General features: G+C 36.0%; 2 protein-coding genes across 2 annotated transcripts in view; one reads left to right on the plus strand and one right to left on the minus strand.

Annotated features, from left to right (window-relative positions):
• Positions 1-12,754, plus strand: part of LOC109542537 (arf-GAP domain and FG repeat-containing protein 1) — a 59,969-nt gene that overhangs the window by 40,468 nt on the left and 6,747 nt on the right. Inside the window, exons 3-7 of the mRNA XM_048665284.1 lie at positions 1,932-2,213; positions 4,326-4,417; positions 6,051-6,226; positions 6,762-6,885; positions 11,873-12,168. Coding sequence (XP_048521241.1) covers positions 1,932-2,213; positions 4,326-4,417; positions 6,051-6,226; positions 6,762-6,885; positions 11,873-12,168 — 970 coding nt within the window. The remainder of the gene's footprint in view (positions 1-1,931; positions 2,214-4,325; positions 4,418-6,050; positions 6,227-6,761; positions 6,886-11,872; positions 12,169-12,754) is intronic.
• LOC125504006 lies at positions 8,957-9,677 on the minus strand (the record flags this gene model as incomplete). The annotated part of the gene is given in 1 exon segment (XM_048665285.1): positions 8,957-9,677. A coding segment is annotated over 1 exon segment (435 nt), but the record flags the coding sequence as incomplete, so codon positions are not given.

A 12,754-nucleotide genomic window follows, 5' to 3' on the forward strand; every position in this document is an offset into this window, starting at 1 on the left:
TATAAAATATTATATCTTGTTACACTTCACTATAAATTACGCTTACATAACTTAAATACTTCTAAAGTATTTGACACGTGAAAATTAGATTAGATTTTTATTAAATTCGTATTATTTAAAAAACCTTAAGATTTAGGTATTATAAACCTTATTAAAACAGACATTTGTTTTGTTCAGCGAATCCAAAAATGCAATAATATACAGGACATTTCATTTAAAAAAACGCAACTTTGATACCTTTAGAGCCTTTGGGACACCCTGTACATTACAAAAATATTTTTAAAATGTGCGCTCGGTAGGCGTCGGACAATTCATAAAATAATACTTTTTAAAAATCAAACGGTTTAGCCGCAAACTTCCGTGCCGTATAGCGTGAATAACCCTGTATAACTTAATTATTAAGAACTATCTAATACAATAACAGTAAACCAGAACAAAAATTTCAACATGCTCAAAGCTACAACAAATGTTCAAAATAACCTCCCTCAGACGTGACACAAGATTAAACTCTTCGTCTCATTTGTGGCGAACTCTATTCGCCACTTCTCAACTAGCAGCTCCAACTTCCAACCTATGTTCCGTATCCGGCGTCTAAGGCAGGGCCTACCTAAGCCTTACTGACGAGTCCAATAGGTAGCCCCGGGACGAAACGCATGGTGCTTCAACGCGCGCCATACATTGATTGTCGTATGTGCGCAAGTATTCCTGTTGTAATTCTTATTACGCACAGCCGACTATAATTCGATTCATGGTGCTCATGTACTTTATGTTTGTCAAAGTTTCGCTTTCTTTTTAATTTCCCCTTAAAGTACACTTAAAATAAAGCACTATCAGTGAAAAAAATGCGGATCGTCCATAAATTCGCAGAAAAAACATTTACAAACTTTTGAAAAGTTCAAACGTCCCTGTATTTATCTTTGAACATTAGATTTCCCAGTGCCGTGTTCTGTTAAATCTTGTTTTAAGAACTAATAATGGATGATTCGACACACAAAATTGTGCCTAAGCTCCACTGCAATACAGTTTTGGCAAAACTTTGACACCTAATTTTAAACCTCCTGTTTGATTGCGGTTATGTTCCAGCCGTTTTTTTTCTTGTTTGTATGAAAGGTTGCAGACTCCAGCTGATATAGTGGACTTGGAAATTAAACAAAATGCAATGTTGCCACTTATTTTACTCATGCCTAATTATTTATACTTGTCACAGTCAGAAAGGTATGTACAATTATTTATACTTGCACTTTGCGAGAATGGAAAGTCTAAGTAATGTGTCAGTAAGCTCTAGCTGAGACGTAAACCATACAAATGGTTGGAAAATTWARAAAAAAAAWTTAGAGCTTGATGATATTAGAAAAAAGTGTTTTYCGGTTTTGTCAGACAGACTGACCGCGCACGAATCCGACGCTATTTCCGCGTGTTTCGTGTCCTTGTTGGGCGTCTGCGTGAGCGACCGGCTTACGTGCATTCGRCAACCGTTCCTCTATCAAAAGGTGCCAAATTTGAATATTTTTAAACTGAATATAACAATATATAATGTCATTATAAGGTGCTTTATTTTTTTGCATCAAAACGGCGCCCCATATGAGAAAAAGGCTAGAGAAATTGTCGCAAATTCCACAAGGACTTGAAAAATGATTTCTCATTTGAAATTTTTCGGTGGCGTACCATTTTTTTCTTTTAAACAATTGAGATCATTACCGGTATGCACGCCAATGTTGAATAAAACATTTTTCCTGCATGTTAAAACCCCCCAAATATCATTTTCCTATCTCAACCGGATTTAAAACAATTGTCAGCTTTTAAGAAAAACTTTAGCACATTATTTTTTCATGCATAATTACCCCCTGAAATTTGTCGCACTTATTTACTAACACCTTGTATAATTGCGTCTATTAATTGTGAAACCAGTATTAAACACTTTTTGTTTTCAGATTCTACCTAGAAAAAAGCGAAATGAAAACCACCATAACTTCAGAGGTACCAAACACAAAGCAATGGTCGACGGGTTCCACGAATGGCACTAGCGCGAAACTTCAAAATGGAACCAAGAACGGATTTAGTAAAATATCGACAAACCACATTTCTAATGGTACATTCACTAATGGGACTACAAGAAGTCGACCAGAAGTCAAGAACCATCACCAGAACGGGACTAACAATAATAATTTAGGCAATGGTTTTGCTGTTGATTTTGATAAGGCCGAGATTTTTAAGTAAGATATCGTTTTATATTAATTTACATTTAGATCAAAATGAAAGCGCCCTGAGAATATTAAATAACGCTCATAAAGTAAGTCGAAGAAGACCCAGAGAGCGACAGACCACCAGCTTTGAGAGTGTATAAAAGAGCATTTTCTAAACCTCACCGGAAAAAAAAAGAAAAAAAAAGTCGAAGTTAAACAGTGAGCGCCAGACGCCAAAGTCCCGACGGTGCCGTTGTTTGCTGGATCAGCTGATGATGAACAAAATTATCATAAAAAAAGGTGCAAATTTTAAATATTACCTTTTTAAATTCCCAACAAACTACCCGTTTGTTGGTACGTTCACGATAGGGATGAATGAAAAACTTTGTTCGATCTACTTGAAAATAACCGCTGACTTTTATATTTTCAACTGACATCCACTTGACACCAGGTTTATACAGGGTGTCCCACCGGCAACCGCCGCCATCGATATATTGCAACCTCTAATTAGGAGAATTTTGAAAATTGGACAGTGCGATAAAGTCACTGGGGACAAGCGGCCGAAAATATTTTCAAGATGGCCACACTTCCGGTTATACCAGAAGAATATATCAACTTGCTTATTTTAAATGGAACACCCTATATATTATTACATTTTTGAATTCTGCCCTAAATTCTAAATATATTTCATGCATAAAATCCTATACCTAAGTATAACCGTTTCTTTATATTTGACATTTTATGTAAAAAATTACAGTTGCAGCCACTCGAATAATTATTCGTTTTTCCTATAAGGGAATATGGTCTACTTAATTTAAGTCGCATTTCTTGTTGAAAATGACTTACTTTAATGGATTTTCGACAAAATGTTGATAACTATTAATGCAAAGTGTGCATAGAAAATTAGTTTCAAAATGACGTTGAGAAAACCGTCTAAAACCAATTGATTCAAGGGAAACCCCCTTTTTTGATAATTTTTATCTTTTTTATTATTAAAAATAAAAATAATCCATTCCAAAAGTGTTTAGTTTTCGAATTACTGTCAATTTAATGTTTTCAAATGGCTATTTTGCCGCATCCTATTTTAAATCTTGTCACTCGTGCCATTGGCATGACAAAAGTGGCATTTTTAATGCAATCAAATGCCAAAGGAATGCTGACATTTGTCAGTTATCGTTAGGAAATAATTAATATTTTTGTCGGGATGCTTAAATTATACAAACGAAGATTATTTATTATTTATGGAGAATGTAATACAATTTTATTAAAATATGTCATTATCTTCCATTTGTCCCGTGACCCGATTGCAAAACGTAACCCGGTTTTGAATGCCTTGTTCATACAGTTCTTGGTGGAGTGTGATCCTGTATGGGTGAAATTTATACCTGTGCAATATGGTTATAACCGTTTTTTTTGGCTTAGTCGAGCATTTCTAGCAAGACGTCTAGTCCTCACTTGCGGGTCAAGAACGACCTCTCCTAAAACTCCCACGGTTAAATTTTCGTTTGTTACAGTGCATTTCCGGCTTCGCGTTTTTTCCTTAAACTACTAGTTGTGCGACCTCTGGTTTCTAACCTTTTAAACGCCATGTGGGATCTTGGATTGTTAGGAAATATTTGCGCCCACAATAGCGAAGATTTTCTGTAATTATTTCTGCACTCTTTTTCTGTACAATAACTTGAGGAAAAGAGCGATAAAACGTCAACATTTTCAATTAACGCTCGCAACTACGCGTTGCCATGGATAGGAAAGACAATTTGAAAATCCACAGACTTAAACATGCTTAATTGTATTTAAATTTTATGAAACTTAAATTATCGATAATTTTGTAACCAAAAAAACCTACAGTTTTTCATGTAGAATCAAATTGCAGAATAAAAAATACATCATTGAATTTGAGAAGAATAATGAAATATGTTAAAATGCGTGGCTCTATCTATTTCTTACTTTCCCAAAATTTTATAAATATATTTGAAACCGTTTCTGAGATATAGCCTTGTAACACTTTAAAAAAATTCACCCTATTATACAACAGTGTTTATTTACTTACCAGCGACATTTTGGACGTATTTCTAACTGCGAGATTCTTTGAATGGGTGTCTGCATCATAATTAAAACATAATGGTTCTTGATTTTTTCTAGCAATGCACCCACGATCAGTACGAAGTTGGAAAATGGTTTTGCAGATTTCGAACACAACCAAGTCTACAATGCAAATAGTGATTGTAATAATGGTAAGTAGGTAGCAATTGTTTTTGTATACATCTTTTTGTTTGTTGAGGTTATTACATTATACAGGGTGATTCAAAATTGACGTCATTCCTTTGGAGGTGTTGTCGGGAGGTGTTTTAGGAGTACAGAAAAGATATAAAAAAAATTGTTATTAAAAACTTAGAAATTTGCAAAAAAGCTATATCAGAAAGATGGCAACAATGTTTTTCAAGGCAATCTGCCTAATTAACATTACGTAAATACCTGTTGCTTCGTATTTATTACAAACTCCGGTAACCATGGAACTATACAGAAAGTTACAATAAAATAGACAAAGATAAACGGTAAATTCAACAGGATTCGTTCAATGGCGAACGTACTTTTCCGAAGTGAATTATTGTCCTCATAACCTGGAATTGATATGTTTACAAATAAACATACATTTGAGTCTTTAACTCTAAACAAGTTAGTGCCTATGTAATCACCTTATGCATTCTTCTCGACCAGCTTCTCGTATTCGGTTAATTAACTCCATTAACAGCCATTGGTTTTATGTGTCCTTGTGCTCTGTTTGTCTAACATACGTGGTGGGAACGTAGCCCTTCCTCGATATTTATTTGGTGTCTGGAAAAGTGTCAGTTGTGTAATGCTCTGAGTACCACTGGAAGGCTGTGCTGCAATTATGTCCAATACTTGTTTCTCTGTGTTTGGAACCCGAACATCTATTGTCGTCCACTATCTTTCAGTGTCTCTCGCCCTTTGTAGGCGTGAGTTGTTACAGCTTCTGCTATGTTACTGTGGCATTTCCGCAGAACTAATCGCATATCCGCAAATTCGTGAAAGGAGCTTCAAAGTAAGTCACCATTTGACAAATTATTGTTATTATTGACAAAGACTATCTACCTGTACCTATCTGTTAATGACAGAAAACATCATGGCAGCTTTGATTTTTTATCAAAAAATTTTAGAAAAGAACTTTTTTACTATCAAAAATGTTCGTCATTTGAAGCAACGACCGCAATTTTTCGTTTCCGAGAGCTTGCAAGTATTGCAATACGCTACCAATCAAATCGTTTTCTTGATCTCCTGGTGGAAAGTAGTAATTTTCGCTACACACGCTGACTGTTTTGACAACATTTTCAAAACCTTATACTTTTCACGGCTAGTTTTCACCGAGGATCAACATCAAGCAGTGGCCGAATTTCGACTTTCATTCTCTTGTACCATAATATGCTATTCTTCAGTGACGTAAGAGTGGTCGGAAAAATGATAGCAAACCTTAAAATCACCACCACTGCCAGGTCCAATTCGAATAGAGTGTGAAAAATAGCTATTCATATTAGTAATGTGTGTACAGAAGCTTAGTCCTGTAGCTCAAACGGTTCCTAACATATTAGCAAAAAATATATTTTTGACAACAAATACGGGGAAATTCTCCGGAACATTTTCATTAATTTGATTTACCTCTATTTTTTCCCACGATGACGAAGTGCAAAAATTTTCAGATGTAAATTAAATTTAAGTGTCGGAAAAATCTTTGACAATATCTAAAGAGCAAAATGTGCAGAGGCAAATCTCCGAAGTGAGGCAAAATACCCAACAAATACGTTTTGACCAATATATATTTATATAATTAAAGTGAATTTATTATTACAGGTACGCCAACTCCATCGAATCTCAATGCTTGGGCTTCAACTTATCAGACGCCGCTTAATCCTCAAAACTCCGTGAGAGGCAACTCTCACGGACCCCCCAATTATACTTCATCTAATGAGGACAAATATGCTGCTCTTAAGGATCTGGATAATGAAATGAAACAGCAGCAACATCAGGTAATTTTGCAATATGTTGTGATGTCATCTGTTCTGATGTGAAAACATCAACATGGTCATGAAAGTAGGTGTAGGAAATTGAAAATAAAAATACATAAAAAGTGACTTACCATGTATGGTGGTGAGTGACGCCAAAAGAAATATATAAATTATATTCTAGAAACAAACACACAAAACAGTAGCAACTGGCAGGATTATTCATGTTGGCAATGAATGGTATAATCAAATAAATTAGTAATTTACTAAAATCACGCCTATCAAGCGTTACAAACATGGAGTTAATAGTATATTACGATATAAGAGACGAAAGTCGAAGATTCGCCACTGCTTGAAGTTTGAGAAACCAGGGAAAGAAAAAATTGTTTACGCTACGCTTTAAAAATACAATATTTTCTATATATTTTAAACGTTTTCTATGTATTTGTTATAGTTGCTTAATATGTTGACAAAAACTTCTGCTATCAGAAAGAGTCTAAACCACTTCTTATAAATCATAGTTCTATATACGAGTTAATCGTCTACTGTCCTTTGTTAGGATGTCTGGTCGACTTCAACCAATAGTTCAACAGGATCTCTGTACAGTTCTTCTACGCCGAATACCGGATCAGCGTATGGATCACCCTCCCCACAAAGCTCTATTTTTGGATCACCTAGTCAAGGTATAGTGTGTTTATTATGTTTAGTTGTTCATCTCACCTGATTTTATTTTCCAGAACATGATATTGACATCCCATGTTGTGAAATAATTGGAATTGACCACTATTTATTGTGGTGCAAGGATCATAATTTATAATATTTATAACTACAATAATTCTTCTTGAAGTGCATATCCGCTCCGGATTTTGGCTATTCTTACTTTGTTGATGGCAATTTGGGAAAGTTTCGCTGATGATCTGTCAAACCACGTTCTAAGATTTGCCAACCAACATATTCTACTTCGGCCAGGTCCTCTTCTGTTGTTAATTTTGCCCTGTAGGATTTCCTGAACCAGACCATATAAACAATAAATAAATAAACGTAATGTGTTCACACAAAATAACTTTTGTTGGCAACTTGCAACCGACTGTACCGACGATTAATCAAAAACTGGCCTCGTCCAGTTTCTTTCCAATGGACCCCCCTGCGTCCTGTTCCGCCCGGCTATCCTATATGCCACGTTAACAGTTTTTGGAAATCGTGGTTTGGCTTATCAGCGAAATGGTAACATCTATTTGGGTCCCTCATTATGTGTTCGAAATATTGAAGTTTCCGACATTTTACGGTATCCAACAGCTCTGGTTCTTTTTTCATCCGTCGCATTACTTCTGTGTTGGTAATTTTATGTATCCAAGATATTTTCAGTATTCTCCTGTACAGCCAGAGCGCCATACAGAAGGTCCGAGAAGACGTAACAACGCAAGAGTCTAAGCTTCATCTCTACGGATATATTATGTCTTTTTGTCATTTTAATAAACACAGAGCGGGCCTTCTCGATGCGACATCGTATTTCTTGAGAGTTGTCCCATCTCTCGTTAATGATTGTGCCCAAGTGTGTGTACTGCCTTACTCTTTGTATTCTACTGTGATTGATGTATAAACTGTCTTCCGCGATGTTTATTTTACTTACTATGAGGAGTTTGGTTTTGTTTGCGTTCATTTTTCAGCTAATTTTGGTAACCCTATCCATCAAACTCTGTAATCCTTGCAGATTATCTGCAAACCTGATGGTATCATCTGCATATCTTATGTTATTAAGATTGTACCGTTTATAGTGATTCCTTCCTCAATGCTTTCGAGTGCTTCTCGAAGATGTATTCTGAGTACACGTTAAATAAGATGGGCGACAAAACATATCCTTGCCTCACTCCTCGCAGCGTATTTATTTGTTCTGTGTGACTGCCCTCCATTCTCAAAACTGCCGTCTGGTCCCAATATAAGTTTATAATTATGTTTACATCTTTTTGACTCAGTATTAAATAAAATTTGCTTCAGTAAAGCTTTTTTAAATACTATTTGCTTCAGTATGTCGCATTTTATAGTGTTGGACTTGGTCAAGCGCTTTTTGATAATCGATTAAGCAAGCATATACATCACAGCCGACATTCCGACATCTCTGAAACAATACCTGAACACCAAATAAAGCCTCTCTTGTGCCGACGGCGTTCACAAACCCAAACTGACTTGATGAAATCTGTTACTCACAGAGGCTATATATTCTTTTGTGTATTATCTTGAGAAACAGCTTGAAGAGGTGACGCATCAAACTTATTGTTCTAAAATCACCGCAGGTTTTGGCACTTGCTTTTTTGGACACTGTGATAAATTCTGACCTCAACCAATCCGCTGGCATTTCTCCTGTTGAGTAAATGTTGAAGATTCTAGTCAGCCATTTGATTTTGTCTGTTCAGTAATTTTAGGAATTCAGTCTGTAGTTCGTCCCGACCAGCTGCTTTCCGTGGCTTCAGTTCCGAAATGGCGGCTCGCCCCTCGTCTATCAGAATTTCCGGTCCCTTTCCTGCAATTGGTTCTTGTTTTTCGCGTACATCATGGAATAGATTCTCTAGCTACGTTTCCAGGGATTCTCCCTCTTTTTCTCAGCGTCAATGATGATTTCTCCTGCTTCGTTGACCAAGGCTTTACAGTTGTTTCCGTGGCCTTTCCCTGTTGCTTCTCGGACTTTCTTGTGAACATTGCAGTTATCGTGCATGTTTTGATGGTATTGGTGTTTTGATGGTTTTGATGGATCTCGCAACATTTTTCTAGTATTTCTTTCTCTTTTGCTTTCTTTATTTCCGGTTTTATAATGCATTGTATTTGTTTATATTCAGTTGGATTTCCCTTATTTTGTCCTCTTTCTTCCATCAAATTTAATATTTCTGTCGTCATCCAATATTTTTTCTTCATTTTGTCCGGTTTCAACAATTCTTGCTTTACTATTTCCACTGCTTGTTTTAATTTGTTGAGTTCCATATCGACGCTGTTGTTTTCATTTGGTTGAATGTTGTCGTTGAGCATTGCTGGGATTTTGAGTATCTGAGGGTCATAGTTTGGAGTCATCTTAGTGTTGACCTTCTTCATTTTCACCTTAAACACACCAACCAGGAGGCAGTGATCTGATCCAATGTCAGCTCCTCGATATGTTTTGAGGGACAGGCAGCCATTTCTAAACCTTTTATTGAGTAACATAAAGTCGATCTGGTTCCTGATTATTCTGCCCTGTCCATCCACAGGCGATCTCCACGTCTCCTTAGCAGCAGTTTAAACCAAGTGTTCATTACTACGAGTTCATTCGCCACTGCAAAAACTTCAAGTGTGTCAATAACTATAATTGATCTACAATTATTAGCAGTTTATTTAGAATCCAAGAAGCAAGCTACAATGTAATCGTAACTTTTATGTTTTCCACAAGAAGTAGGAAGTAGATAATTTCAAGGCTTCTGGCTATTTATAACTCATTGATCTGAAAATGATGATTCATGGTTTCTAGAGATTAAGAAATTTAACGTTGTTAAGAAACTGGGTGATGTTGAAACAATATTTGAAAAAATATAATATTAATAAGATATTTTAAATTCAATCAACCAAGTTATTTGCACTAAAGTGATAAAGCTGATCAGACTGCTCGCCGTACTGATAGGGCCGACCAGTCAAGTTCTTTTGCTTAATTTTTAATTATTTTTGTTTCTGTTTTAATTTTAACGTTGGTATGTTTTCTCGTAAGTTTGTCATATACAATTTTAGCCATTTTGGATCGTTTTGACCATTGTTTACACACTAACTTCTTCTTGTAGATATATTAAAAACTAATTTTATACTGCCCCATTAGCATCTAAACCTAGATTCAAACGTCTGGGCATGGGACGAATTGAGGTGCGTGTGTATTTTGGTGTTAGCTGATCTCAGGTCTCTTCAATTTTTTACCATAATTTATGGTGGTTTTGCGACCTACATTTTTCTCTACATCTTTTTACTTATGTATTTATATACGCATTCGCTATTCGATTTAAATGAGGACACCTGGCAAACGTTAATTTCATTTTCAAATAACCAATTTTCCACTATTCTGGATTTATAAACAGCGCAGTTGTCTTGTTGGAAAATAAAACTATTGTTATTTCCAAGAAGTAGGTTTGCTGATGGAAGGAAAACGTTTTCTAATATAACTTAAAAAAGATTCGCTTTTCAACCTGCCAGCCATATTACTGGTCCACGACTGCTTACCCAAGCCCACGCGTTGACAGAAAACCTACCGCTGTTCGGATGTATTCGTGTATATGTTTTAATAAATCTTGAATTTGCATGCGGGACGACTCGAACTTTGCCATTATGCGACGACTGAAACACTTTTGTCACTAAAAATCACAATATCCCAAAAATTATGATTTTTATCAAAAGCTCCATGGCATAGACAACTCTTTCTTGTTGATTTAAACATGGTTTCGGTGCAGCTGCACCACATATCAAGATTGAAAATTGCCTCACTCGACGCTACGCAATTCTTTGCGACGCATGGAAGGCTGTAATGTGTGCAGCTTCCAAAGCCGTTAAAAAGGGGATTCCTGAAGATGTGCGACCAGATTAGCGTCTTCTAAATATGTTGTTTCTTCAACAAACCCATCTCGCGTCTACAGTTCCATGTTCTCTCCATTGCTTTAACATTTTATAAATAGTGCTCTTCGGTTTTCCAAAGCTCCTAGACCATCCTTCTTTCATTAAAGTAATTATTTGAATAATTTTTTCAAGTGCATTTACACCACAACTATTTAATCGTCTACTTTTACGTGTCGCCAACTGTACATCTAACAAATCAAGTTGTGTGAATTCTAATTGTAGTAGGCTATACAGAGTGAGTCAGCGAAGCGACACCTTCTTGGGTCGTACAGAAACAGAGGCTGGTTGTCTCCAAGCTATTTATTTATGTTACTTATTATAGATTCAGATTCTACATTGAATTCGAAGTATTTTTGTATAACATACTATGTGACGACTGGATTCAATAGTTTTGGACATAACGATATTTAAATATAGGAACGCAACAAAAGTAAACTTTAACATTAATTGTTTTACTGAAATAAGCGATGTAATTTTAGCATAATTTTAATTTTCTAATTTTGTTCTGAAGAACTTCTAGTAGAATTTGTGAGGATATTTCGTAGAAAGCACGTTTTATTTCTCCTTTCTTCGGATCTTTTTCTTTGACTAACCCAAAGAAAAAAGTCACAAAAGATGAAGTCAGGTGATCTGGCTGGCCAATTAATATGCGCGCTCCTTTCTAGTCATCTATGAGGATACGATCGATGTAAAAAGCTACGCACATTAAGGGCAAAGTGGGGGGATAATAATGTGAAAAAGTCCCTCTCCTGAACTCTCGATAAAATTGGGTACATTTTGTGGCGTTCTCATGTTTAAACGCCGCTATGTCCAAAACTATTGAACTAGTCATATAGTATGTTATACAAAAAATACTTCGAATGCAATGTAGGACCTCAATCTGGATTACAAAGGAGACTTTGCATTAAAAAAAATATCGGCCTTGTATACTTCAAAATAAGACTACATCATCTTTCTTTGAAAATTGTTGTAAAATCTCGCGATTATGATTTCTACATTAATATTTATAAAACTTTTCAATTTTGATGCATTGAATATTTTTCATTTTATTTTTAGGCCAATTTATGAGCGCTTTCAATAATTTGCAAGAGAACAATTCGCAAATAGTCAACCCATTTGGAATTAGTCAGTCTTCGTCACCTTGGTCAGTTGGCAATGGTTTTAGCAACGGTTATTCGAATGGGCCCAATGGTTTAAGCGGAATGAACGCGTTAAATAGTACACAGTCGTCCCACGGACAGATCAATCCATTTCAGGATCAACTGGCAAAGAGCAATGGTTTGTCTAATGGAGTACAGTCATTGTTTCCTAGTGATGGAATGAAGGGAAGTTGGAGTGGAAACCCATTTAAGGTAAGTGCAAATATAATTACTTTTGTTATGTAAAATCAGGGAGGCGACACCGTAAATGAGTTGCATTGAAAATATCAAAACTAAAACTTAAAAACTCCCCTTTTTGCATAATAGTGGCTTTATTTCGTTGATGCCGCGTTTAATTGCCTCCTGTCATGAACGGGTGGTTGTGGGCTTGTTAACATAGACCTTTGACTTCAAATGACTCCATAAAAAAGAAATCTAATGGTCTTAAATCCCAAGATCTCCCAGAGGCTAATTCTGGTCACCGAAACGAGAAAATACACGACTAGAAAATGTCTTATGCAGCAATTGAGTTGTTTCACGAGCTGTATCGCATGTGGCAACATCTTCCTGAAACCACATGTTTATATCAATATTGCACCGTGGATGGCCGAGTATTAAACTCTTTCTTCTGCTTCCAACTTTTATTCCACTCGGTACAACTTTAACTGCGGAACAGGAACAAACTAACTTCTAAATTACCGTCAACTTCACAAACAATAACAGTAACAGGCGGAAAACTCGCTCTTCCGACTCCCGGAGTTTAACCTCTTCTGCACTCGGACGCTGCTGTCACTTCACT

This window comes from Dendroctonus ponderosae, unplaced genomic scaffold (genome assembly GCF_020466585.1).
Source record: "Dendroctonus ponderosae isolate FM_Combo_2020 unplaced genomic scaffold, Dpon_F_20191213v2 Dpon_F_20191213_3, whole genome shotgun sequence".
Classification (NCBI taxonomy): Eukaryota; Metazoa; Arthropoda; class Insecta; order Coleoptera; family Curculionidae; genus Dendroctonus; species Dendroctonus ponderosae.